Source organism: Anas acuta, chromosome 4 (genome assembly GCF_963932015.1).
Source record: "Anas acuta chromosome 4, bAnaAcu1.1, whole genome shotgun sequence".
Taxonomy (NCBI): domain Eukaryota; kingdom Metazoa; phylum Chordata; class Aves; order Anseriformes; family Anatidae; genus Anas; species Anas acuta.
The window spans coordinates 15453964-15481725 of NC_088982.1; the positions used below are offsets into that span (position 1 = coordinate 15453964).

At 38.9% G+C, this 27762-nt stretch overlaps 1 protein-coding gene across 2 annotated transcripts in view; it reads left to right on the forward strand.

The window, feature by feature from the left end:
• Window positions 1-7058: 7058 nt before the first annotated feature.
• The window catches only part of CC2D2A (coiled-coil and C2 domain containing 2A), a 58937-nt gene continuing 38233 nt past the window's right edge, over window positions 7059-27762 (forward strand). For both annotated transcript variants that reach the window (XM_068679940.1, XM_068679942.1), the window contains exons 1-11: window positions 7059-7170; window positions 7723-8057; window positions 15657-15745; window positions 16249-16350; window positions 18126-18227; window positions 19038-19208; window positions 19384-19534; window positions 20929-21065; window positions 22546-22677; window positions 24004-24213; window positions 26100-26206. In XM_068679940.1, the coding sequence (XP_068536041.1) occupies window positions 8012-8057; window positions 15657-15745; window positions 16249-16350; window positions 18126-18227; window positions 19038-19208; window positions 19384-19534; window positions 20929-21065; window positions 22546-22677; window positions 24004-24213; window positions 26100-26206 (1247 nt within the window). In that variant the 5' untranslated portion in view covers window positions 7059-7170; window positions 7723-8011. The remainder of the gene's footprint in view (window positions 7171-7722; window positions 8058-15656; window positions 15746-16248; window positions 16351-18125; window positions 18228-19037; window positions 19209-19383; window positions 19535-20928; window positions 21066-22545; window positions 22678-24003; window positions 24214-26099; window positions 26207-27762) is intronic.

Below are 27762 nucleotides of genomic sequence, written 5' to 3' on the forward strand. Positions count from 1 at the left end.
AGAATCTTTTTACTACATGTATGGACAATGTATGTATACAAGTAGCGTATGTCCCTGCCCTCATTCAGGATCTCAAGACTTTTTCCTAAATAAATCATTGCTATTACTGCTATTTTACTTGAAAATAGATCAACTCCGATGACATGATGTTTCATTAGGTGTATTCCCTCTGACTAAAATTGAATTTATAGTGAAAATATCTTGGGCTGAAGTCTTTCCAGTATTTACACCATAAGGTGGGGGTTGCTCTGGTTTGGTTTCAAGATGTTGTAGGATAACAAAGACCAGAATCTTTTTAGGATTAAATTTGAAATTAATCAGATTTCTATACAGTATATATGGCATTCCATACATGCTATAGTGGCACGTGAAGTTAGGCATCTGGACTAAGTTAATCAGCTACACTTTGTCTACCATCAGCAGAGAGATATTAGTATCACCAGGACAAATTGCCAGGAGAAAGCATGTCTTTATTGCAGCACCAGCTCTTGGGCTTTCTGAAGGAGAATGCAAGAACTCATACAAACCTGATACCACCAGGAAGCCCTCAAACAACATTAAGAAGATTGGTGTTCATTAGACTCATAAGATATATCAATATGTATATAAATATTTACATATATAAATAAATAAAATTACTTGGGAAGTATGTATGTGAATATACAGAAATAAAAATAAAGTTATTTGAAACAAAATAGCCCCCACAATCTCTCAAAATTTCTTTAGACCTGGTAGAGTGACAAAGTCAGTTTCATGTTCCACTGTTGAACACTTTTAACAAAGATAAGTAACTAAATATTTTAGTTGTGTTGAAAACTTCATCTTCAAACTGATATGAGTACGTTTCTTTGAATAAATACCTTCACTTTTCTCATTACTGGTTTTCATATGGTTTACATTACTATGAATTCATTTCAGAGGCAATAAGTAAAACTAGTCCTAAATAATTTTTCACAATTCTCACACAATACGAAGGAAAAAGTTACTAATGAATGTCAGGATTTAAAGTATTATCTACATTCCTTAAATCTTCATAAATCTGCCTAAAAGCATTTCTGTGTTTTGGTGATAGGCAAAGATACAAAAATCTGAAAAGCAGCTTATTTCATTCCCTACTGAGTCTGTTTCCATTGTTGGTGCGGTTCATATAATATTTTATTTTTATTTACCTTCCACAGGTCACCCGCTAGGTTCAGATCATATTTATTCACTAAGACATTTACTGAAACATTCACTTTTCACTAATCTGTTTAATTTATCCACTGGCACGTAGTTCATACTCAGGATAACCACACTGACACACTAGGCAATTTAGTCAGTAGGAACTTTAGTTTTATGTGGAAATGCGGCTTATTTAATATATTTATTTCTGTAGGTGATGAATTCCATCCAAGAAATAATACATGAGAGTAAATAGAAGATAAATAGAGTTGAGAAAGCAATGTATCACAACAGCCTGATGATATTTCACCTGCTGAGCTGCACTGCTGCTGCTTCATTCAATAGGTATATCTTTCTCAATGAGTAATACACTGCTTTCAAGAAGCAATTTATTCATTTCAGTGCAAACCATTTAGACTCCAGCTTACAGAGCTTTTAGAGGTTATATTCATTTCCATGTAACTCCTTAAGTCAGCAGTCCAAACCAAGGTTATGTCAGTATTTCTGAATTTCAGAGGCATGATTCTTCCTGACACCGGCACAAAGAAAGATCAAAGCATTTTGCTGAAATTCTTGGTTTCTCGGACACTTGGTTTTGTCCAGATGCACACATAGGATCAATTCATCAAAGTTACTACCTAAAGCAAAAGAAAAAATAAGGAGATATATAAGACATTCATATTTTAATAGTAAATATATACAAAGAAAAAGGTGCCTTGGATTACTTGGCATTTGATTTATATTCCTCAATTCCACATGTAATTATTTTGGTACAATGCAGCAGCTACTTGCTGGAAGACCTGCAAAGAAGTCTTTCCTATATGGAGACTGCTCCTGCAGCAGCAGGCATTAGTGTGAAATTTATCTTACCTGACATTAATCTCTAAAAGCTCATTGCCTAGCCTAAATTAGTTGTTAGCTTTTCTGCCATCAGTACAAAGAAATAAGGTGGGGTAAATTTCAGTTTGGACGATGTATGTGACACCTGCTTTAAGAAGATCAGGAGGTTCCTGTCTCTTCACGTTATCCGTAACTATGTGACTAACTTAGGTTAGCATTTAACTTTGAGATGGCAAAAACTAGGTATGACTTCTGCTGTTAGTCAAAGAATTGGTGTAATTTAATATGGCGATTTATATGCCTCACAATTGGAAGGAGTGGACTGATGAGAAGAACATAGAAGTACCCATAAAATGATGCAGATGACTTCTGTCAGACCTTTCCTAAAGTATTGCTCCAGGTCCTCCTGGGACAACCTCCATTGCAATAACTTGGCTGCCCTCCAGAAGATTTTACAGTATCTGAAGGTGGGCTAAATAACTCACACACATCCCCAGATTCAACATATTTAAGGATTTTTAAGAATTATGAATAAATGACAAATTTGTTGGAACTTTAAAGCACCTGTCAGAATCTTAAACACAATATAAGACATAACACCATGTTCAAAAAATTGTTTCTGTCAAATAATAGCCCTGCTTCTGTCATGTTAACAAAGGCACAAGAAATATTGAATTCTTGAAAGACACAAACAAATTATGTTTCTCAGGAGGCTTTAAATGTGAACTCTTAGCAAGAAGCAGATGAGATTTCTAGAACTGAGTGAATTGCATGAAGGAAATTTACCAGCAGCGCTTTTTCATTCTGTACTTTCAATCAACTGTTATTCCTAGGTTTGGAAGACAGTGGAAAGAATTTATAACTCTGGGCTGAAAAACAACCTCTTTAATCATCTGAAAGTGTGTCTATCACTGATGCTGATGTCAAAGCAGCAGGCTTTCCTCCTTTCCACACCACCGACATTTACCCATCTTCTTGCAGATGTTCTGGTAAGTGAGCACTGATTTCCCCTCCATGTGTGACAAATTTCATGGGATTTTATTTGTGAATTCTGTCATGCTGGAGTAGTTGCAATCAGTTTAAAATAATTAAGCCGAGCAGAGTGTGTTCTCCCTTCTTTCTAAGCTCTCTGAAATTGAGATCGATGCAGAGCTGCATATAGCAGTTGAAATTGTTATTCTAATCATACAGACACAAGTACTTTTATTTTGTAGAAGTTGTGCATATCTTGTAAGATACAGAGTTTTGGAGCTACCTTGCCTGCACCGAAGGCCATCCTTGACCAAATAAGAGCTGATGCCCAGCGGTGACAGCACGGCACCTACAGAAGGGGAGCTTCTCATATCATCTTATCTGCTGTCCAGTGCACTCAAAGACACTGGGCTTGTAGTTGTTTTTACAACACCAACTGAGACAAATGTGTTGCTTTCTGCTGCAGAAAACATATACGGCTTAAATTTCGTCTCTCTCCTGTGAGTGTGGTCTTGTCCTGACATGTGTTTTCACATCCTGCAGCTTTCCATCCTGTTAAGCAGAGGCCCCCCACTGCTCCTTTAGGGTACGATACTAACGCTCCTTCCATAACGCAGCTCGTATTTGTCCATCATTTCAGCTGTTTGCACAACTGTTCCTGAGACTGGGAGAGATTGCTGGGACAGAGGCTTATTAGCAAAACAAGATGTTCAGCCTGAATCGTTGCCAAAAGTCTGTACGAAGGCTCACCCACCCAATCGCTTATTTCCACAGTCGCAGATACGATGAGACTTAGCAGATACCAGCGACTGTGTACCCTATGTGTCACCTCCAGAAAACTCGCTTCTGGTAACACTTCTGCCCCGTTCTTGAAAGCTGTTGTCGTGTCAGTGCTTTCCATCCGTGATAGTTCCTCTTAATTTAATTAAACATGCATACTCCCAATCTTTTTATCTTCTGTGACTGTTTACTTCTTCCCATGATCTCCTTTTTATAACAGTGTTCAGAAATAGGAAACAATTCAGCCATCTCTTTTCATGTGATTCCAGCTATTAAAACGCCGCAGTAACAGACCTTCAGATGTTATAGGGGCTGTTTATACGGGAACAATTATAAATTGGTCTAGTAACAACTCCATTTAGTACCAGCAATGTTGTTTATTCTGGTTGTACTTAAGGTACTGATACAAATGCTAACATACGAAATTACTTTTCAGCAATTTGGTGCAGCAGCAAATACCTCCTCAGATTTGATAGGAATGCTATAAATTGCCTCGTTCCTATAAAAATTACGAACTGTATATAAGACAATCCACATTTCTACAAACTGACAGCATTGCTGACAGATTTCTGCCATTCCAATTATCCAGACAAGCTGGTTGTGAGCATTTAACAAGCAGATAAGTCATCCCTCTGCTGCCTCTCCAGCCAGGGGTTAAGGCTGTATTTCCCTTCTAGCAGTCTCTAGAACAATCTTAATGCAGCCTTGATAATGCAGCCTCTTCTGTTCTGCTACAGAAGTATTAAAGTATAATGGTAACTTCTTAAATAAAGTTATGGTTTGTGTTCTTACTGCAGTTTCACAATCTGCCTTCTCCAGACTCGGAACTGATGCCTATTCTATTCATGGACTGGTGAAAAACAAAACAAAACAAAACAAAACAAAACAAACAAAACCATAAAACAAAACAAAAAAAGGAAATAAAAAGCCTTTCTGAAAATTACAGCTGCTGAGAGGTGACACTTTATTTTTTACTGTGCTGTTTCCCACTACTTTTCTCAAAAGTTACATGCTAAGAAGTTTGCTGAAGCTTCTGTTATTTGTAAAGACCATCTGTAAAGGATAATACATTGTCATCCCATCGATATAGCTTTGGTTAATACTCTGAGAACTTTCATGCACTGGAAAACAGAGCCTGGAAAATAACTGGCTCACTTAAAGGATTTATTCCTACGTGACCAATGTCGAGGATTTTTTAAGAGTGGAATTCATCTAAAAATGTTTTACTTGTTTGAATGTTGGCATATAGGCTAAATTAGAGGTTTAGGATATCTCTTTAGTCATCAGAGGGAGGGAGTCAGGAATATAACTTCACTGCTCTGAGTCTTACATGGCCCAAGGACCATCTGTGCCTCTCCTGTAGTTACAGAGGAAGTACACAGAAATCCATCTGATTATTTAGCAAAGTTCAGTACTGAAAGTTAGGGAGAGTGACTGTCTTTATTGTATTTCAATCTGAAATCACCATTCATGATCCTGCAAGAATATACAATGGATATTCCTTTCTCGAGTCACTGCAGTATTCGGGGTAGGTTGCTATCTGCAGGAGGTGCAATCACTTCTTATCTTTCCTGCAGATAATTCACGACTTTCCCTTTCCCTGTTATGTAAAAGAAACTGTTAAAATAAATAAATAAAAAATCTTACAGGACAGCTTTAGCAGCTTAAAGAGGAGAATCTGTCTCTTTCTCTTTAACACCCAGAGGCAGAGGCTCCCTGGGCAGCCTGTTGCTAGGGGAGGCTGCTGCCTGCAGTCCTAAAGCTGCTGAAAGCCCAGGTAGGAAACAAATATTTTCCTTCAAGCCTGTTTAAATGTCACTGTGTTCTGCATGTGTTCACGGATGAGACAAATTTAAGAATCCAAGGCCCTTAAAATGATGTCCCATGTATTTTTGACATAATATGTTTTGTGAAGAGGAGTTGGGAGAAACTTCCCTGTGTTTGTTTTGGGGTTTTAGTGCTTTGGAAACAGCCAGCCTCTGAGCTCATGGAGAGCTTTAGCGCTCAGTTGTTTATTACCTTGTTTTAGTGCCTGCTCTACTACTTAATTTCAAGAAATGCTAGCAAATTGTTAAAGAAAGTGGCCATAAGGGCTGTTTGGTTTGTTGCCAGCACTCTCCATTTTTGTTTGCCTTTAGGAAAGACTGTTGAAATGTGATACATAAAGTTTAATATGAAAAAGAGTTTTTATGTGCTGAGTAATATAATGTTGCAAGAAGCTGCAGCATGTTTTTTTTTGTGTGTGTGTCATGAAGCTGGTATTTGATGAAACTTGCACGCAGCCAGGAAATGCTGCAGTTCCCAGGCACGTCATCCTTAGGGCTAGTGCACGATATTGGGGAACAGGTGCTGAGGGGAATGCAAAGGTGGTTTGGGAGACAGTCACGTTTGTCTAAAACCACTTGTTTAGGGCAAGTTCACTTCTCTGTGCAACCTGAGGAAGCTGTTCAGCAATCTGAAAATCCTTTGGGGAGAGTAAGGACTAATCCTAGGCAGGTGATAACAAAGTTATTCCTCCTCTGCTTGTTGTGTTTTTGCAATAGGTGTCTTCGAAGAGCTAAAGAGGGATGTGGAGATCACTCCTTCCTGAGCTGGAAGCAGTCTTTGAGGCAAGTACACAGGAGCCATTACCCAGCACAAAGAGCTGATGGGGAAATACGATGATTTGTGCAGGCCTGAGTTAGCGCTCTTGCTAAAGGAGGTGTAGCAAGGTGTGGAAAAGTGTTTTATTCCTGTGAATTGCTTCACAGGAATTTTAAAATCCAGAACAAATTATGCTGTTGCGAGTGCTTTGCACTGGTGCAGCACTGTTGGTGCAAGCTTTTTGTAGGGAACACATTTATTGTCCTGACAATTAAAGGTAAAGAAAGGCAGGAACCTGAAGTAATAGTAGAAATGAGTCATATAACTCTGAAAATTCCCCAAACATTTGTAATCAAATACTGCAACCTCATCGTAGAAACAAAGCTGAAGTGATTTGGTAGATTCCAGCCAACCAAAGCCAACACTGAGAGTGAAAAAAGGGATTGAATGTGTCTTTGTGATCCGAACCTTGATGCTTACTTTATGGACTGTGGGTGGATTATTTATATATGTATTTAAAATGCAATGGGAGTTTTCATGCAGTGTGTACTGGCCTACATCATTCAGTTACATGGAATAATTAAACAGATACATATATTTTGACTCATTCAATATAAAAAATAATAAAAGGACTCTACGTTAAGGGGTATCTTGTTTGAGCATTCAGGGTGCAAAGGTTACATGGATGTATCTCCTGATCAGTGTGCACATATTAAAACCTTTCTCTTCGTACAGTAACTGCCTAAAAGTAATTCCTGCGTTGCCTGTGACAGCCAGATGCCAGCCTCTGAGCAGATGAACTTCGGTGAGGAGCCCCGAATGATAATCATGGAGGTCAGTGTCCACTTAGTGGAGAAGAAAACATTGTCATTTTTCACAGAATTATGGAAATTTCTCCTATATGTGTAACAGAAAAGTGTAATAAATAACTGGAGTGTCTGGTAGCCTTGTTATCCCCTAGATCCATATGGGCACTGTGGTTAAGACATTTTTTCTCAGAAAGAGCAGTCAGGCACTGGGACGGGTTGCCCAGGGAGGTGGTGGCATCTCCGTCCCTGGGGGTGTTCAAGGAAAGGCTGGACCTGGTGCTTGGGGACATGGTTCAGCGGGTGACAGTGGTGGTAGGGGGATGGCTGGACCAGATGATCTTGGAGGGCTTTTCCAACCTTAATGATTCTGTGATAGCACAGGTGGGCATGGTTATTGTTTCTGTGCAAATACATAGCATGCAGATACCATATGTTGTTAAGTATGGACTTTTAATATTTTTTAATTCTATTTTACTTTGAGGTGGGTTACCCGATTACATTATCTCCGAATTCCTAGCTAAAACAGCTCGACTCGAGTAGCTTAGGAAAACACAGCTGCCCCCTCTTCCACCTGCAGAACTCCTTCAGAAGCGGTGTTTGAACCGCGAGGAGCCATCGCTTCACGCGCCAGGACCGGAGCCGCGCACCCAACGGCAGCCCCCTCACAACCCCCCCTCAGCAGCACCGCGCACGCGCGCACAGCCCCGCGGGCAGCACTGCGCATCCGCGCTCCCTCCCGCCACTCTCAATTCGGGCCCTGCCTCGCCTCTCCTCCGCCCTGCCACCCCCGGAGCCCTGCCTGGAGCCCCCTGGACCCTCCCCGGCTGCCAGAGCCCCCCCGGGCGGAGGAACGAAACCGGCCCCGCATGGCGGAACCGCCGCCCGCCGCCGCCTCCCCGCGGCCGCCGCGCAGTGAGTGCCCCAAGGGGCGGGGCCCGCCTGAGGGGGCGGGAGTCATGGCGGGGGGCGGGACCTGAGGGGAAGGAGGGGGGGGGGGGCGCAGTGAGCGAGGTCCTGGCAGCTAAATGCCGGCTGGTTTTGCCCAAAACTATCATTTTTGGGGGAAATCTGGGTGTGGGTTTGCTACTGGGGGTGTGGTGTCGGAAGCAGAGGCCTAGCGGCACGTTTAGGGGGAAGGAGGTTGCTGGCCCAGCTGAGCGGCTCCGGGGGCTCACCTGCGCCGGGCGAAAAAGAGCGAATTTGTAGGGTTAAACGGGCACTAAACCCCAAACACGCCTGGGTATAACCATCCTCGGGTTTTCACCAGAATCCAAGCGAAATTTGTATCGTCCATAAGCTCGTTTTCTCAAAACACTGCTTTTTTTTTCTCGACATCCACAATTTAGAGATGATCCCAGTGCTCACAAGATCTCTGTGCCTTTCTTTTCCTTTTTTTTCGAGCTTTACTGTGCCTGCTCGTGCTCCGGAGTGATACATGCTTGGCTGACTCCAGCACCTTTCAGAGGGGATCTCACGGGGAAATCAGGAGACACCCTCTAGTGAGGGCTGGTTTCCTTCGCAGCAGCTCCCTTCCCAAGGATAAATAGGGCAGTGAGGCAGTGCTTTGAGAAAAGAGCAATATATACAATTTTGTATATACAAAACTTTTGAACCACAGAATCGTCTAGGTTGGAAGAGACCTCAAGATCATCGAGTCCAACCTCTGACCTAACTAACCAGTCCTCCACTAAACCATATCACTAAGCTCTACATCTAAATGTCTTTTAAAGACTTCCAGGGATGGTGACTCAACCACTTCCCTGGGCAGCCCATTCCAATGCCTCACAACTCTTTCAGTAAAGAAGTTCTGCATAGCTAGCATGCTTGGGTTTTGTTTTAGTAGCTGTGCTAATACATTGCCTCCATTCCTATGCCTCTTTAATTTCTAATGGTCGTCACTGTATTAGTTCATTGTTCACAACAAATATGTGGTGTGAAAAATACATACAGACACATGCACGCACCTATTAAAAGAGAACTACTTAAATACAAGTGGGAAGTAGGTAACATTTTTGGCATTTTCAGTTTGTGATGTCCCTCAAATGCTTGGTTTCTCTCATGCCACGTTGTGTTCACTTTCTTATTCTGGTACCAGTATGGCAAGCTTATCCTGAAACACATCCATTAGCTATTTCTTCGCTTCATAATCACAGCAGATGTTGCTTTTCCCCATTAGTCTTCAAGTATTCAGTCAGGCTCAGTCAGTCTTTACCCTTTTTTATGCACTCTGATAGCAGAACAGTACTGTTTTCCTTTGATAGCTATACGTGTGTGCTTAGATGCTTCTAGACCTTACATAAATCCAAAGATTTGGCACTGTGTCAGTCAGAATAACAAATAAGAATTGCAAAAAAAGATTTTTATTTATTTATTTTTTAAGAAAAAGCCTGCATCTGATACTTACTACAGTGAGATGCCAGAACAAGTACAGTGTTGCAGTTTCCATGAAAAACACAAAGGTGTTTCTAGCACCCATGGTGGAAGTTGTCATTCCCTATTTTAGGTACCACTGGTGCTTGGTCATGGCATAAGTATTGGTCTGTGTGCTTTACCTCATGCCTGGCTTCTGCATCCCGTTCAGGTATGGGGTGGGTGTCAGGATGCTTGCAGCAGTTTAGGGTGTGCATAAGTGCAGAAACCAGGTTCAGGGGAAATTGAGGGACAAATTTATTAGATGATGTTTGTAGGTTCTCAGTTCTGCTTAATTTCATTTTAGCTATCCAGATATCTCATTGTGTCTGCCTGAAGTAAACTACAGAGACATTGCGGGATAATGATGCTTCCCACATAAAATGTGGTGTGAGCTGCTTTTATACAGGCCTGAAGGGGTGATCCTGCAAAGTTGTGCTCTCAGGGATGTCTCTTGTCTTCTACTCCGTATATATATCTTGAAGTTAAGCATAAATTACTTGGCTGCATAAACAGAAGAGAAGTAAAGCAGCAAAAAAATAATTAAGTGGTCCTTCTTTTCAAGTAATGACAGGATCCCACAGTAATTGATGCATTGAATTAATTCTACCACAACTATTAAAGCTTTAATATGTTTTTCATTATATATAGAAAGCGTCATTCCTATGTCACAAGGAATTAATTCATTCATAAAAAATTCTTCAGCATACTGAGCATCGATTCTGGAGGTGCTTAAAGTGATGGAAGATTTTCTGCGCTAATTTTGCATGTTTACGCAGTTTGCTTTCACTCTGCTTGTCTGGAAACATTTACAAGGAATTGTTGAGTATTCCAGAAGATTGAAAGCAGATACTTATCTGTTCTCTAGTTTTCAGAAAATTGGAATGAAATTGAATGTTCCAGTCAAGTAGAATGTTTTCACACAGCAACTGTACGGAAAACAATGACAGGAAAAAAGTCATAGAAGGGAAATCAAAAAGCAACTTAGTCTATCTTCTTCCCTAAAGTAGGTTCGACTCAATTTAAATCTTGATACCCTTTTTTTTGTTTGTTTTGTTTTGTTTTTTAACTTAAAAGCTTGCACTGATGAAGACTGAATGGCTGACTTCAGGGACTAGTCCAATGCTAGAAGATCCCAGAAATTAAAAGCCTTTTCCAATGTGTAACCACCTTCCTCATAGCAATTGAAGTTCATCATTTCCATCTCCAGCAGGCCCACGGTGCTGTTCTGTGTGCAGTGACCTTTTGCGAGCTTGAATTAGTTAGAAATGCATTTTTTTCCTCTATTCCAAAAACTCTTCAAACTTAGCCTTTCTCCAAATGTGACTTCTGATAGGCTTTGCTTGCACATTTTGTACACGGATATACATTATATCATCATTCAAACCATTAATAAGTATTGTAAAGCTATTAGATTAAGGCAGAGCCTGAAAATACCTACACAGTATCTGTTTTGAATGTATTAACTGTTACTTATGTTTCTAAATGTCGTTTTCCAGTGACTTGCATGCTTTCTTTTTTTTCTATCCCTTCCTGTAATTTCATCAAAATATTTCCTAATGAGAGACACTTCCTGTAGTACTTGGTCAGAAGCTTATACCTTTTCTAGACTACTAACAGTCTGTGTGAAATACATGCTGAAGAACATTAAATTGGCTTGACAGATCTTGAAAACTTGGCTAAACTGGGCCTGCTGTTGTTTATTGCTGACTTTTAAACGTTTACAAATAGGATTTGTATTTATTAGGAGAATTGAAATTAGATTGACCTGTGCTTGCTTCTGTGGTTCTTTCTATCTCCCCCTTTTTAAGAAAAGGCAGTTGCCCAGGGTTTTGGAACTTGCCCATTCTCCATCATTTCTCAGAATCACCGACTGCTCTGATGTTACTTCAGCCACTCCGTTGGATGCCCTGGAATGATGAGTTTCAGTTAGCTGAATCTAATGAATATCTGTATAGATCTTTTCTGTTCTTAGTTCTCATCCTGTTTTTACTGGTACTGCATTCCTTCTTAGAAAAGGTAAAATTCAGGCAGGCTTTCCTGTGTCGTCTCTTAGCATCTCTGCTGAGTGCTTACTAATTTTTCTTTAGTATTCCTCTTAGTAAGGAAATGGACATTGGATGCTTTCTTTTCTCTTGGTCTTATGCTACTGATACTTACTTTGTGCTTTTTCCTTTCTTTTGAAAGTTTCCAGATACAATGAAAGCTTTGTACAGATACAGGCAGTAAATTGTGTGATTTGAAAAGATCAGGATACACCTAAGCCCATTGATGTTTCTAAGTAGAATCAGTGATAGCATGGTTTGGTCTTAATATTTTTCATTTCTAAATGACAGTGGATTATCCTAGAAATTATCCTAGTGGTCATCCTAGAAATCAGATTGCACTCTGGTATAGTTGCTAGCCTCTAAACGCTTAAGTTGTATGTTCCAAATACAGTGTTTTCTGCCACCAGTAAAGCTCTCAGAATCACATCAAATCAGCTGCAATGTGATGTATGTTGTGTGACATTACCATTCCTAAGCCCTTAGCCTCTGCTGTTTTATCTCCTTTTCATGAATTTAATGCCTTATATAAGCCTGAAATCACCCTTTACTTAGACCTTGGCAAACAGTGTTCTTTCCTAAGGACAAAGAACAAATCAGTGCTTGGCTCAAGGAGCTGACAAGTGTTAGAATTATATAAGCAGAGATAACTAGAAAAACTTATTTGCTTAGAATGTCATGTGGTCATAGATTAAAAATAATTAAAAAGCCATGCACTGCAAAACACAAATGTGAAGAGAGCTGGTTTTCTCCTGCTAAATATCTTGCAGTTTTTCCAGTAAAAAGAGCCAATGTGTCCTATGTGGAACAATACAGCTCCTTCTGGAAATAAACGTCACTTAGACAAGTTCTAAAGAAAAGAAATCAAAATGAAATCTGAGTATTCCATGTATGAGAAGGGATATAAAGCATTTATTTTTAAAAAGTTGCATAGCTGATACATGCAATAGTGTTTCAGCAAGCTCATGAGAATTTCCAGGTGAGCTCCAGGACTCCAGTGAGACTGAAGAGATCTGTGCAGATGGGGAGACAACTAGTTAGGTCTTTGAATAAGAAAAGATTCCAACTGATTGCTTTCTAAGCTCCTAGGTGTTTATAAAACTATGTTTTCAGATAATTTTTTTCTGGAAGCTTTTGTAAAGAGGATAAACTTGACTCTTTTACAATGATCATGCAATCCAGTAGAAGAAAGATAGGTACCAACTCACAGTACTATGCAGAATACAAATGTAATTGTGTTTAATACATAAAACTGGAGGAAGTTTTGCCATTTACTTATATGTACAATCTCACTCATAATACACACAATGTTTTTTATTTCAATTTATGAGAGGAAGGTAGGTTGTATGTATCCGCTCCTTTACGTTTTTGCCCCCAGTGCTGTAGCTTCTTTGTGAACAATTGGATAATTTTCATCCGTTTTATTTTGGAATTGGGGAATGCAATAGCGTATGAGGTCATGCTACCGTTATTTGTTTGAATCTACCTGAAGAAATCATAATCTGATAGAATTTGGGATATAAGGGGAAGGAATGCCATCAATCCAACAAATGAGAAGGAGATCATGATAACTCTGAATATTAAATATGAGTTCTCATTCACTTTTAATTTTGGAAAAAAAGAAAGCCTGGGCTTTTTGGGAACACCAATTTAAAGGCTGCAACAAGCAGTAGTTGTCCTTGTCCATGACCACACAATCCCAGGTTAGCGTCCCAACCTGGGTAGCTACTATGCAAAAATCTAAATGTATGCCAGTCATTTAAAACTCAATTTTGTAGATTTCACAGGATCAGTAGAGAATACTTGATCCTAAAGGATGCAGGGTTTCAATGAGTTCTTGGGAATGGAAGTTGGGTTGTGATTTTGTTGGGTTGTTTTAAATCATCCCCTGGGGTATATCCCTCCGGTGATGGCCTCCAGCTGGGCTTAGCACTACTAAGGGTGTTAGAGGAAACAGAAGTCAAAAGTCAAGATAAACAACATCCACTGATTTTTTTCCTTCATCAACTAACCCAGTTATCTCACTGTAGACAGCTGTTGTGTTGGTCAGGTGTAAGGTGTTTTGTCTGGTTGTTTTTTCCCTTCATAAATCCATACTGATGACTCCCAACTATCCTCTTGTCCTTAATACATTTTGCAATGTTTTTCAGGATTATTTGTTTCTTGGGCATTAAGGTGAGGCTGACCAGCTTGTATTCTTCCTGAAGACAGGAGTGATGTTTGCTCCAGTCCTCAGGAACCTCCCTGAATCACTGTAGTCTTTTAATTGAGAGTGGCCTTGAGGTGACGTCAGCCAGCTCCTTTGGCACTGATGGGAGCATCCCTTTACATTCCATGGATTTGCGTACACCCAGTTTGTTTAAATGTGGCCTTAGTTGATCTTCCTCTACGAAGGGTAAATTTCAGACTTTTCTGCAGGTCTCTGGAGCCTGGTATTCCTGGTGGCAAATCTTATCAGTAAAGCTGAGATAAAGAAGGCACTGATTACTTGGGTTTCTTTTTCACTGTGGCCCCTGTCACTATGTCCTCGGCCCCATCCAGAGGTGGGTCTCTGATTTTCTTAGTCTTCCTTTTGCTACTAATACACCTGTAAAAGCTCTCATCTTGTTGCACATCATATCCATTCAAGTCCAGGTGGGTTTTGGCTTTTCTAAACCCTGTGTGCTTGGACAGTGCTATGGTCCTCTCCAGTCACCTGTGACTGCTTCCAGCTCCTGTATGTTAACTTTTTATTCCTGGGGTCAGCTCATTCATCCATGTAGCCTCCTTTCTTGACTTGCTGCAGCTGGGGACAGCGTGTTCCTTTGCATGGAGAGCTGGTGATCTGTTGATTCAAGGATGGCACCAGCAAAGCTGCAAGTAGCTTGTGTGTGAAATGGTTTTTAGTGAAGGTTAGTTGATGCTGTCAGTCATATGTGGGGCTGGGTAAAATTCACCTCATTCTCTTGGTTGTGCTAGAACGATAGCACAAAAATGCCACTGGTGAAGTTAATAGTTTGTCACCACAAAAAGCAGATAGCCCTAAACTGGAAAAGGAAGCAAGTTTGTAAGTACTCTTACAGTCATACCTGTATCAGGACTTACTGCACATCACCACTCAAAATTTGGTCTGAATCACAGAATTTCTAGGTTGGAAGAGACCTCAAGATCATTGAGTCCAACCTCTAACCTAACACTAACGGTCCCCACTAAACCATATCCCTAAGCTCTACATCTAAACGTCTTTGAAAGACTTTCAGGGATGGTGACTCCACCACCTCCCTGGACAGCCTGTTCCAGTGCCTAACAACCCTTTCAGTAAAGAAGTTCTTCCTAACATCTAACCTAAAATACCCCTGGCGCAACTTAAGCCCATTCCCCCTCGTCCTGTCACCAGGCACGTGGGAGAACAGGCCAACCCTCACCTCACTACGGCCTCCTTTAAGGTATCTGTAGAGAGCGGTAAGGTCGCCCCTGAGCCTCCTTTTCTCCAGGCTGAACAAGCCCAGCTCCCTCAGCCGCTCCTCGTAGGACTTGTTCTCCAGGCCCCTCACCAGCTTCGTCGCCCTTCTCTGGACCCGCTCAAGCACTCGATGTCCTTCTTGTAGCGAGGGGCCCAAAACTGAACACAGTACTCGAGGTGCGGCCTCACCAGAGCCGAGTACAGGGGGACGATCACCTCCCTAGCCATGCTGGTCACACTGTTTCTGATACAAGCCAGGATGCTTTTGGCCGTCTTGGCCACCTGAGCACACTGTCTGGAAGCTCTAAGTGCTTGTTAAAGGCCAGGTAATTATTTTTCTATTTTAATAGCAAAAAAATGTGTGTGCATTACTTACGGTGGTTCAGAGTTTATTGTGAAAGCCAGATCCACTGCAACTAAAGGCATTTAAATAATAGTATGTTAAGTTCAAACTGTGCAAAAAAGGAAAGAGGAAAAAAAAAACACTTGATTCCTTCACAGTTCCTCATGCATTCTCTTAGGATGTGGGATTCTGTGTGGGATAGTCTTATTTTACATAATTAAGTTTCTTTTACAGTACAATTTAACCATGTTGCTGTGTTTTCTCTGTTTCAGGCTTGCCGCCTGCTCCATCTACATCAAGGGCAGGCTTTGCAGAACGTTCTGTCCGGGAGCGAATGAGAGAAAAAATAAAAGCAGCAAGGGTGAGAGTCCTTCAAAAGTACTGTTCGTTTGACTTGACTCTTAGAAGTACCGACAGCTTGATTTTGCTTTCCTGGTGCTGTGTGTACCTGATTGGGATATTTGCTTTTTTAATTCTAATGCCAGAATTCAGTTCACGAGTACAGTTATTTTCAAGTGTCTTTCTCACGCTGTATTTTCCTAAAGTTTACATTTCAGTTGTAATTTACTATAAAATTTATCTTTTTTTAAAAGAAAAATTTAAAATCATGACAAGATGTTTGTTTTTGTCAAAAAAATTTACCATGCTGTTTTGAAATCAATTGATTTGCTATTAAGTTAACTGTGCAGTTTAATAAGGGGTATTAACATCTAGGACTGTAAAAGCACTTAAGCTGATTACATAGTTAAAAGATTCTGTCCTTAATACAAGCACGCATAAAATGTTGAGTTCCTGGGACTTAACTGTAGCTTTGGTCCTATTACATTTATGTTACAGTTAAGCATTATTTTTTTGTTTGCCTAGTCAAAAGCAGAAGTCACTTTATCTCAAGATGACCACAGTCCACGACCAAGGCGTTTGAAAAACATCAGAGAAAGAAAAACAGAAGTCAGCCTGGATAAAGTGGTAAGAAAGTACTCTAGGTCTTGCTATCCCTGTAGTGAGAAAGTGAATATGAAATGTCAAATAAATGAAAGACTACAGAAGATCAGCTTCATTTATTTTAATGTGATCAGAAGGATATAATTGTTTGATTTAGTTATCAGGAACCTCCCCAATTATTGCTTTTAACGTACATATTTAACAACAGTCATTTTCTTTACCTACAGTATAGACATTATGTGAAACTCGTCATTTTCAGGTTCATGACTTGTGTTGTTTAAGATGCCTGGAGCATTTAAGTTACTGTAACAGAAAGGACTGCTCTATATAAATTTGCACAGTGTAATTGCTAAATGCTGTATATTAACTTTTCATTGCACTGTATTTCCTTGACACTATTTTATATTCATTTTTTTTAATATAAGCATATTCTTTGTTAGAAAATTAATTCTGTATTGAATAAATAACAAGGGCTATGCCTGTAGAATTTGTGCACAGATATTCTTCAGAATTCACAAAGAGACTGCTTGCCTCTAGCAAATGTGTTCAAAAGAACTTGTATGCCCAGAAAATAACATGTAGCAGTAACACCTCTGTCTGGAATTGCAAACAATGTGAATTAAGCCTGGTTAAATTACTTTTTTGTGCTAGAAGTACCTATCTACATTGGTTTTGGGGAGGCTTTTTGCCAGTATTTTCTTATAAAATTAGTTGTCATAGTGGTCAGTTAAGTAGTATTGTTTTAATACATTTGTATTAGGAAATCATGGAAGGGATGTCCTTAAATGAGGTGGACATTTCATATAAGGCATACCTACACCCTTCCACGTGCTGGTTTTGTTTCCTGTACTTATTTACACATGTATGAAGTATTGTTTTGTTAAATAAGTGGCTGTCAGATTGACAGAATTTCTTATTTTGCTGGATTTGCCAGATTTTCTTATTGTTATATTTTGAAGTTCAAATTGACTAGAGGTAAACTTTGACTAGAGAAAAAAAATCTTCCTTTAATTTAAGAATTCGTGCTACAAAGAGCAAAAACAAAATGTTAATTTTCTTCATGTTGGCTGAGCCTGATGCAAATCAATCTGAAGCACTTAACCTCATAACCAGTGATTTGTCTTATCTGTTTGTGGGGACAGATAAGGCTTCAGAAAACAGGAAAAGGATAACCACGCTATTTCCTTTCTTCATGATCCATGGAGCTTCAGAGCAGCCTAGCAGTAACTGCTTGAGAGAGATCAAAACAAATAAGTCTGTATTTACGCACCCAAGCAGTGGAGGGTACCTTTTTTGAATAATAGCAAATATAATTACCCTGTTTTCAGCAGGGACTATAGAAGTAGCTGTTCTTGGCTCCTTGATTCCCTTCTCAGTCAGTACTGTCTGCCAGCAGCACCCTTGTCACTGCTGCCAGGCTGGTGCTGTCTGCCAGTCTCTCATTTGTCTCATTTCTGGGACTGGAAGGTTTCTCATTGCTGCCCCATTTCTCCCCCTTGTGGAGATAAGAATGTGGTGCTTGTTTTCAGAAGTGCAGAAATGAGCTCATCAGTAGTGAAGAATGTATGTATTTATGCAATGAACTGTTTCTTGATGCTCTGCAGTCTATTTCTTGACCCATATTAAAGGAGAAAGGCATTAACTAATAAATAAATGTATCCTTTTAACATAAATACAAAATCAGTATAATTGTCATCACAGTGATTGTTTTCTTTTTTTAAGTTTTCACTATGGAAGTGCAACATCTAATCTGTGTCTTTTGTCTTTATTTTTTGATGGACTCATATATTTTTGTGCAGTCTGATAGTGATAAATTTAGAGAGATGCAAGAGGATGAATTCCGCATACTATCAAAAGTAAAGTTTCGTGATTCTGTCAAAAAAATGAAACAAAAGTCATCAGTAAGTACTAATTCCATCATTTCAGTAACTGATAGTAGTTTTATTTAAACTTTATATGGCTTTATGATTCTGCTTGAATAAGCAAGCAGGATTCAGTCTTGAGCAGTGAAGAGGGTTTTGTTTAATTTAAAAATTTATAAACAGAATATGTCCACAGTTGAAATGTGAAAATTATACCTTCATCAAATATAAGAATGACGTTTTTAAAAAAATTAGTGTAAACCCATCTGTAAATTCCACTTAATGGAACTTGAAGGACACTTGTTCCTTCTATTTTTTAATTCCTCTCAGCTGGATGTCACCAGTTGGAAGTTAAAGGAGCATAAGATGCTTAGAGTCACAAAATGCTACTGTTAATTCTCCTATTAGAAAATTGATCCTAACACTCAAAGGAGCCTGAGTCCTTCAGGGACCAGGCACATTTATAATATACCATTATAAATTTCTTCTCAAATGATTCATCTGCATTATTGTTATATAATGATATTTATATTACAGCCAGAACTTAAACCTTGGCATTTCTCATTCACAAATTATTTAAAATAATAAGCTGGTTAAAGTTGAACTAGTCTCTTTTCTATAAAGCATTGCAAGAAATATTTCATGAAATGATAATATGAGATTTTTTGTTGCTATATCATTTAAAAATGTTTCAGTCAATTTCAGCATTTGTGAGCTCTATTTGAGATGAAACACTTATCCAGTGACAAGTGTTTGTACATGCTGTTATTGCTATTATTAATGGAAAGATACTTTCACTTGCCCTAAGTTTATTATAAATGTCATATAAAAGTATCTGTCTTTTTATAGGTCCAGAATGATTTTCCTTCCGCTGAAGAAGCATATAATTTCTTTACCTTCAGTTTTGATTCTGAACCAGAGAATGGTGCTGGAGCACAAAAAATGAGCGAATTAAATGAAGAAGAGGAGGCAGAAGAATATGTAGAAGCCCATGAGGAAGAACAAGAGGAAGATGAAACGGTGTGAGCTGTAGAAAAAATGTTAATACTTGTAGTCAGACTTCTTGAATTAATTTTAACCATCTAATATGAAATGACAGCTTTTGTTCCCTTAAAATTTCTTGAAGTATGCTTTCTAGAGATCTCTACTTTAAGAAACAGATGAACTAATAGAGATGTTTTCATTTGAACTATAGGATGAAGATGTACGCCTTGTTAAAGATGACTTATTCAATATAGGGCAAACAGCTGAAGATCTTCTAGTTATGAAACCTGCTGAGTGTGAAAGCTACTCTGAACAAGTGCAAAAAGAAAAGGAATTTCTCTTCATCCCCAGCAGGCTAACAGGTATGAAGGTTGTGCTTAACCATTTTCTTCCTGGATTTTGCATAACATGCCACCCTTTGATCTTTTGAAAAATCTTGTATCAGGTTGGCAATACAGAGATACTTAATTGCTGTGCTCCAACACTTATCATCCAGTTAAGGCTGTGTCTGAAAAAGTCTTACAAACTGGATTAAGTAGCAATATGCATACCTTAGCAGGTCACAGTCTGGTATGCTAGCAAGTGAACTCAGGGCACAGTGGTTGCTCTGGAGTATATCTTAGTGCCTTCTGCAGTAAATGCGAGGTGGCTGGCCCCTTTTTTCACTGGAATTTAGTTCTTACATTGTTTAGCCTATGCAACAGGTTATAGCATACACATATTTAGGTACTGAGTGATTCATGCACTATATGATGTATAGTGTTTCTTCACTTGGCCACAGCTGTAATTTTTTCCATATGGCAAGTTTGCCAAAGTCATATAAGTAACATTAGGATTTCTGTGATATAAGGGGCCATTCTCCCAAAACTCATCTTGTTTAATTGGAAATAGTCAGCATGGATCATGTCTCTGACTTTTTTGCCTTATTCCCGTAGAACTGCAAAGCCCTTAAAAATAAATACAAATAAAATAAAAGCTTTATCATATCACTTGATATTTAATATTTGAAGTGGAAGATAAAGAAATAAATTTTGTAGTGGTATGTTACCAGAATGATATCAGGACAGCTTAGGATGGAATACCAAAATATTGATGTTTGGTTCCTCTCCTTTTTTATGTCTTGCAATTGAGTTCTGACTGCTTCTAGTGTGGTCCACTGTGTTCTGATTCAGGGGATCGCTGTTACTGTATTTATTAGTATAATCACCCTCTGAATGTAGGAGGAGAGCATTCCCTAAAAAGTACTGAGCCCCTATGTGCCAGTGGGGGGAAAAAAAAGAATCCCACCTACTGTTATTGGACTAACATAACTTTTTATATGTTTCCGTATTTTGTACGTGACTGCCTTAAGCAAACTTGTAATGGTAATTGAAGTTGTGCTTTATATGGGCTATGCTTAGAAACATTCATGTAGTCCGTTGTTGCTACAGGATCACGAGGATTTTACTCTGTTATGCAAGCAAGCATTAACACTGAACTCTGCTAAATTATTTAAATATTTATTTATTTTGGTAAGGAAATCTTTAATTGTTTAGAAGATCTGAGACACTTAGGATAGAATTAAACTATGGATGTCCTGATAAAGAAAAGGACTTGTTCTGAATTTGTAATTTCTCTTTTCTGGAAAATATTGCTGACAGCATGCTCAAAACGGAATACCTTTCATTTCAAGAATAGCATAGGCTACTACAGAATTAATAAATTAAAACTGCAGTTTTAAGATATTTTATGTGCTTTTATATTTATTTCTCATTAGTGCCCACTTCTCAGAAGATGCCTGGAAATGTGCAGCCTAGGTACCTTGAGGATGAGGGTCTTTACACAGGAGAAAGGCCCTTTGTATCACCATCTAATCAAAATATTGTAGAAAACAGACTTCTCAGACAGGAGCAAGTAAGTCACTCCTATGTTCTTGGCTGTCTCTTTCTCACTCCTTATTTATTAGTATTTTGTTACAGTTAAGTATGTGAACAGTCATGGTAATATGAGTCTTTTGTCTTTAAAATGTTTAACATTATTGGACTTGAAGATCTGTGTATTTTCATAGGTGTGTGTTTTAGTGTATCCCAATAATTAGAGCACCAAACAGGGGCTTAGAAAACTGGTGTTTCTTCCTGGCTGTACTCATAGCCTGCTGGGGAACAAATCAATTCTCCGTGCCGCAGTTTATTTTCCAGTAGAATAGGGGTAATAATAACTCCTTTGTTTATAAGAAGAGAGCTAGTGACATGTAGAAACTGAAAATAAGAGTTGGGCACTGTTATATACTAGAGGATTGTAACAAAAGTAAGATTACAGAGATGTAGACATCAGAATGTAGGCATAATTAAATATTGATGCAGATTATTTGGAGATCTTGTAGAATCCTTTCAGATTTGCAGGAGTAGCTTATGGAAGCAGCTGAGAGGGTGCTCTGGTTATATTTTTATCATGCTCTTGTCCTGCATACGATAAGGTATGTAGTTGTAATGTTTAGTATACATTACAGCTAGTATACAGCAGTTGCCCTTTATATTATTGTTCCTAGAATATCACAAGTTGGAAGGAACTGACAAGAATTAAGTCCAATTCCTGGCACCACATTGGACCACCCAAAATTCAAACCATATGTCAAGCAGCGTTAGGATGATGCTCTCAGAATTCTGGCAGGCTTGGTGCCCTGACCACTTCTTCACAAAGTTCTTTGACTTCCTTCTGTGCTGGGAAAGGCACTTTTGTGAATCAGATTGGGTCTAAAATATTCAACTGGCCAGTTTCAACCCAGTTACTCTTCGGTGTTACCACATCTGCATCTCTGGTTCTAGGATTAGTTTAAAACAGGTCTGGGCATAAGAGGGCAGCCCAGCATCTTTCAGCAGCTGCGCTGGCTTAAGCTACTCTTAAATCCTGTTCATGGGAACACAGGGATGAATTAGTCAATGTTTAACCTGTGAAGCATGGATGGCAATCAGTGTGTAAGACACCTCATTTGCTTTCAAAGATATCTTCTTAGTTAGTTCAGGTTGTGGACTACTTAAATTGAGAGATGATCTCTCTGAGCTGCCATTTAGCTCTAGAATTCTTTCCTTTATGACTTTTATAATCTAATTTGAAGATATGGGTGACAGTCTAGTGTAAAACTACAATTCTTGCAATTATAGTAATAAGTGTATTTAAAGCTTAGGCAAGCTTGTGGTCCTGTGGTTTCAAAACTTGTAATATATTTAAAGGTTTATAATATATTTAAAGATTTCACTTTGTCTTAAAGTTTTAGTTTAGTCACAAACAATTCAGTCACCTTTTCTTTTGTAGTTGTTTCTCATAAGAGTTATAATTTTGCAAATCATTTCTGTATCAAGTAAGAAATGATATAAAATGTTGTGTTTATTTGTAGGGGAAAGGGTGGTTTGGTGATGATGGCAAAATCTTAGCATTGCCTAATCCAATTAAACAATCTTCTATGAGGCTTCCAATATTTTCATTGGAAGAAGGCATTGCACCAGAACTTGAAACAGTGTATAGAAAGGTAGGTGTATTTAATATGTTATTACTGGGATACTGTATGTCCATTCTGCACTGATGAGCTGAAGAGCTTTGTACTAAGAGCCGTGCGTGCTGCTTTCTTGGGCTCTACAACTGCTCCTTAAATGTGTTCCACTTTTTAAGGTATATTCCACCTGTATTTTTCCATAAAAATAACACATACAGAAGGATGAAGAGTTTAGCCTCTTAGTGAAATAGTGAGGTTACAGTGCATGATGGACTGCTTCAAGTCTGTGAATCACTAAGGCCACTGTGAATCAGCCTTGGATATTGTCATGCCAAAGTAGGGTAGTCCCTGTGTTAGCATATCTGTACAGTTCCTCATGGTACGAGCTGGCAGACTTAATGATCAGAACAGATGTGTTCTCTGCAGCATTACTAAAATAGAAGAGCATGTGAGTGATAGTTATTTTATCCTGATGAAAGTCCTCCAAAAAAGTCATATTAAAGTCATTAAAAAAATCTGATGAGAAACTGCTGAAGGATCAGGTGGAATGTTTTTCATGGGCATTTATACCAGTCCTGTAAGAGAGCTATGCAATAGCTGAGTTCTCCACTCAGTCTTCCTTTTTCAAGGTCTTACAAAGGGGCAGCAGTCGGCACATTCCTAACAACTTCATTTTTCACATTATAAGAATATCTAAATTTCTTCTGAAGAGCCCTAAGAAGGGATCAGCGGTCATCAGGCAGGGAGCAGTCTACTAGCATGGCAAACTCCCTCCTGATGGCAGTTACCTGAGGATATGAGCCATGATGGCCTTTAGGTTGCAGAGTTGAAGTAGGCTCTCTAAGATATGTTGTTAAAAGCTCTTTTGGGGCCTTATTGATGTGAATTTCCCTGACATTAGAATGGGGAAACAAAGAACAGATTCCCTCTTCTGTGCAGTCCAATTTGTCTATAACAAAAGCTGTTCTTAGAGAGCTGTTCTGTTTCTCTTACAGCTGAATTCTAAGAAATAATAAAGCAATTCCAATGCAACAGGTAAAAAGACAACTAGCATGCTTTTCCTGTTCCAATACAGCAACGTTGTCTTTGCTCAGCATAAGTAAAATCTTCAGCAAGGCAGATGAGTTTCTATATCAGTCTCATATGGGATATAGAAATTCTGTTGTGCAGAATGCCTATGGAGGTATAATGCCATCCACTTGTCAATAAAGCAAAGGAGGTTACCACAGAAGTCTTTACAGTTAAAGACTCAGTAGTTAGATGTAGACAATGCGAAATGGGTCACTTTCTGTCACAGGATTTGTTTGCATTATAGCTTTATTGGAGCTAATAAATCCATTTTATTCTTTTTTCTTCTTTCAGGCAATAAAAATGACAGCTGCCAATCAGTATCTTGTTGCTCCTGGAGATTTTCAGGGGCCATTTCAATTGGATATTGATATTTCTGGACTAATATTCACCCATCATCCCTGTTTTAGCCGTGAGCATGTGTTAGCAGCTAAACTGGCTCAGTTATATGACCAGTATTTAGCAAGAAAACAGAAGAATCTTACCAAACTTCTCACAGACAAGGTATTTCTATTGCTTCATCCTAAGTCATTGAGATGATAAGACAGTCTAAGGTAAAAGCTGAATTTGTTTTTTTTTTTTAGAGTGATGAAATCTTAATTGTAATGCACAGTGTTTTGTCAGAATAGGAGAAACTTAATTATTTCATCTATGTTGCTGTGTGCTCAGTGCAGAACTGTCTTTATAAGATTATGGATTTCTTTAATCTATGTAAAATTAACTCAATACAGGCTTTGAGGTAAGGGGAATGTAATAACTAGAGAAAACAAGACTTATATGTTATTACTTCTGCAGAGTATCCAAACAGTTTTCCAGTGAATGACAGATAAGACTTTACAGGATTGTGTACAGGGGTTCTGACAGGCAAGCAGTATTCAAGGTTTGAGGGAAGTTACTGAAGTTTAATTTTCAGCTGTTGGTTAAAAGTAAGATGAAGTAGTTTGACTTGCAGAATTCTACAAAAACTGACAAACCATTTCCATGTTCCTTTGTTAAGAATTAGTTTCTTAACTATTAAGAAGTTAAGTATGTGGATATAAATTGAGAGTTTCATAATTTAAAGGTGGTGATGATTCTCCACCTTAAGGGCTAGTGTAACGAAAAATAATCCTCATATTATTATTATATTGTAATTAGGGCCTGTAGTTGTACATATACATATATATGAATTTTGGTATATACTGTTAGGTTTCAGTTTTAATGCTGGACAAGTGTATAAAAATAATTCCTTGGTATACTCAGTATGGAGTTATTTGAAGGATTGGCTTGAGTTTTCCATGAAGCAGTGGAATAGGACATTCATGTTCTGTCTGCATCACAGAAACTAGGCCTGGAAGGGGTTTCATGAGTGTTTCCAGAATACTTTGACAATGTTGTAGGCAACTGCATGATACATTTTTCATAGTGATTTTAATGATATTTTTTATCCACCATTCTGCTATTGACAAGCAATTTTAAAACCTGTCTCCTCTAACAGATGTTATTTAGATTGTTGTGACCAGATTGCTCTTCAGCCTTAACAATTCTTCCTCCCACTCTCTTCCCTGGCATTCTCTGGCGGACTCCTTGTCATCTACTTCTGATGCTTGCTCTTGGTATCTTAAAACTATTATCCTTTCAGTCCTCGTTTTGTGTTCAGTTACTCTCTCTTTCAAAATTTCTTTCAAAATCTTTTTTTAAATACCAGTGAGATTCATTTTGTAGTTGCTCATGTACATGTATGTTTTCAACTATATGCTCAGTGCTCTCCAGTTATATGGTAACTCTAGCTTTATTGGTTTGTTTTAAAAAAAACTTTTCCTTGATTTGTGACTTCATTGCTTCTAGTATGTAGCTGCTTTCATTTCCTGCAGGTCCATTAGCTATTCTGATTTTACATTCAGTATTGTCCTTTGGAGAAACCACAGCAACATAATTGTTTTAGTTTCCTTTCATACTGCTCTTTATGTTTTTATCTTCTTGCCTTCACAGTCACGTATATCTTCTGCACTCTCCTAAACTAGTTGTCTATCTTTGTACTCATTTGATGTATATCATCTAATGTTAGTTGAAGCTGTGGCCTCTCATCTCTACATTATGGTTCCAGAAGTGCATTTGAACTCTGTGTCCTCTTCCAATTGTAACATGCTGTATGTTATGCTTAAATTTGTTGGTGCAGGTGCCCAGGTTCTGGAACACACTCATCAAATCCACTCATTTTGGTTGGTCCTTCATTTCCTTATCTCTAGTGGCCCTTGCAGACATGGCAAAACCATAATCCTGCGAAGACAGAAGCGAGACAATTCAGTTTTTCAGTTATGTAGTAACTAATTTGTTCATATTGAGGTGCATTAAACGGTATGCTTTATAAATACTATGCTATTTGTTAACTATTTGCCTGTTCATTTAAGCTGCATGCTTTGAGGAATGCTGTGCAATGTAGAGTAGGCGGTGGTGGTGCTGGTGCTCCTGGTCCTATAGCACAACAGAGCATACCTGAGTACAAGTTTGAAATCAGGTAGGTACGGATTCATTGACACAGTGCTTTTTAAAACTGTATTCCTTTCTGCGCAGGTACAACGTATAAGTCATGTCAGGCTTTTAAATTCTGCTGTAAATGGCTCTGGATTTTGAAGGCGTAGAAGAATTTCTCCCGATAAGTTGAGTAATAAAAAAAAAAAAAAAGGAAGAAAATAGAGGTTGGGGAGAAATATTAGTTCAAAATTGGTCTAATTTGATTACTTTTTGCTTAGTAACTGTATGTTTTTGAACAATTAAAGCTTAAATAAAACACTGTTTTAATAAATGTCAACTGACACAACACTGCAAGTCATAGTTTTTTGAACAAAGTTTGTTTTTTCTATCTTCCTCTTCCTCATTACACAAGACACTTGGCGTCAGAAGTCTTCTTGATTCACTTCCCATTCTTAGGTATGATGGTCATGTTTTTGCCAATGGGATAATACATATAAAATGGTAGAATTTTCTTTTACAAGATTACCATTATTGTTCTTGGACAGTAACTGGATAGTAAAAGTATCTTCCAGTTTTTGGCTTGGTAGAGAAGGTTAGTATTAATTTTGGCAGATGGACCATGGTGATCTGTAAATATAAGTGTATAAGTAGTATAATAAAAACTAAGCTGAACAGCCTTTTAACTAGTATATATTTAATGTGAAACTGGGCAATGTATATTAAATAAATAGAGACTTAGTTTAACTTCTGTAGTTATGTACTGGGTCATAGAATCATAGAATATCCCAAGTTGGAAGGGACCTACAGGGATCATCAACTACACCTGGCTATGCACAGGACCACCCAAAAATCAGACCCCATGTTTGAAAGCGTTGTCCAAATGCATCTTGAACTCTGGCAGGCTCGGGACCATGACCACTGCCCTGGGGAGCCTGTCCCAGTGCCCAACCACCCTCTGGGTGCAGAACCTTTCCCAATACCCAGCCTGACCCTCCCCTGTCCCAGCTCCACGCCGTTCCCTTGGGTCCTGTCGCTGTCCCCAGAGAGCAGAGCTCAGCGCCTGCCTCTCTGCTCCCCTCGTGAGGGAGCTGCAGACTGTCATCAGGCCTCCCCTCAGCTGTTTGTCATGCGTCTTTATTGTAAACCCTTTGCCATCTTTGTAGCCCTCCTTTGGACACTCTCTGATAGTTTTATGTCCTTATATTCTGGTGCCCAAAACTGCACACAGTGCTTGAGGTGAGGCTGCACCAGTACAGAGCAGGACAATCCCTTCCCTTGACTGACTAGCCATGTCGTGTCTGATGCACCCCAGGCTACTGTTGGCCTTTCTGGCTGCCAGGGCACACTGCTGGCTCATGTTCAACTTGCTGTTAACCAAAACCCCCAGATCCCTTTCTGTTGGACTGCTCTCCAACCTTCTATCCCCAGTCTGTACATGTAGCCAGAGTTGCCCTTTTCCCAGATCCCTTGCTTTTGTTAAACGTATTGTTGGTGGCTGTCCAGCTCTCTAATTTGTCAACGTCTCTCTGCACAGCCTTTCCACCTTTGAGAGAGTCAACAGCTCTTCCCAATGTAGTGGAATCTGCAAACTTACAAAAA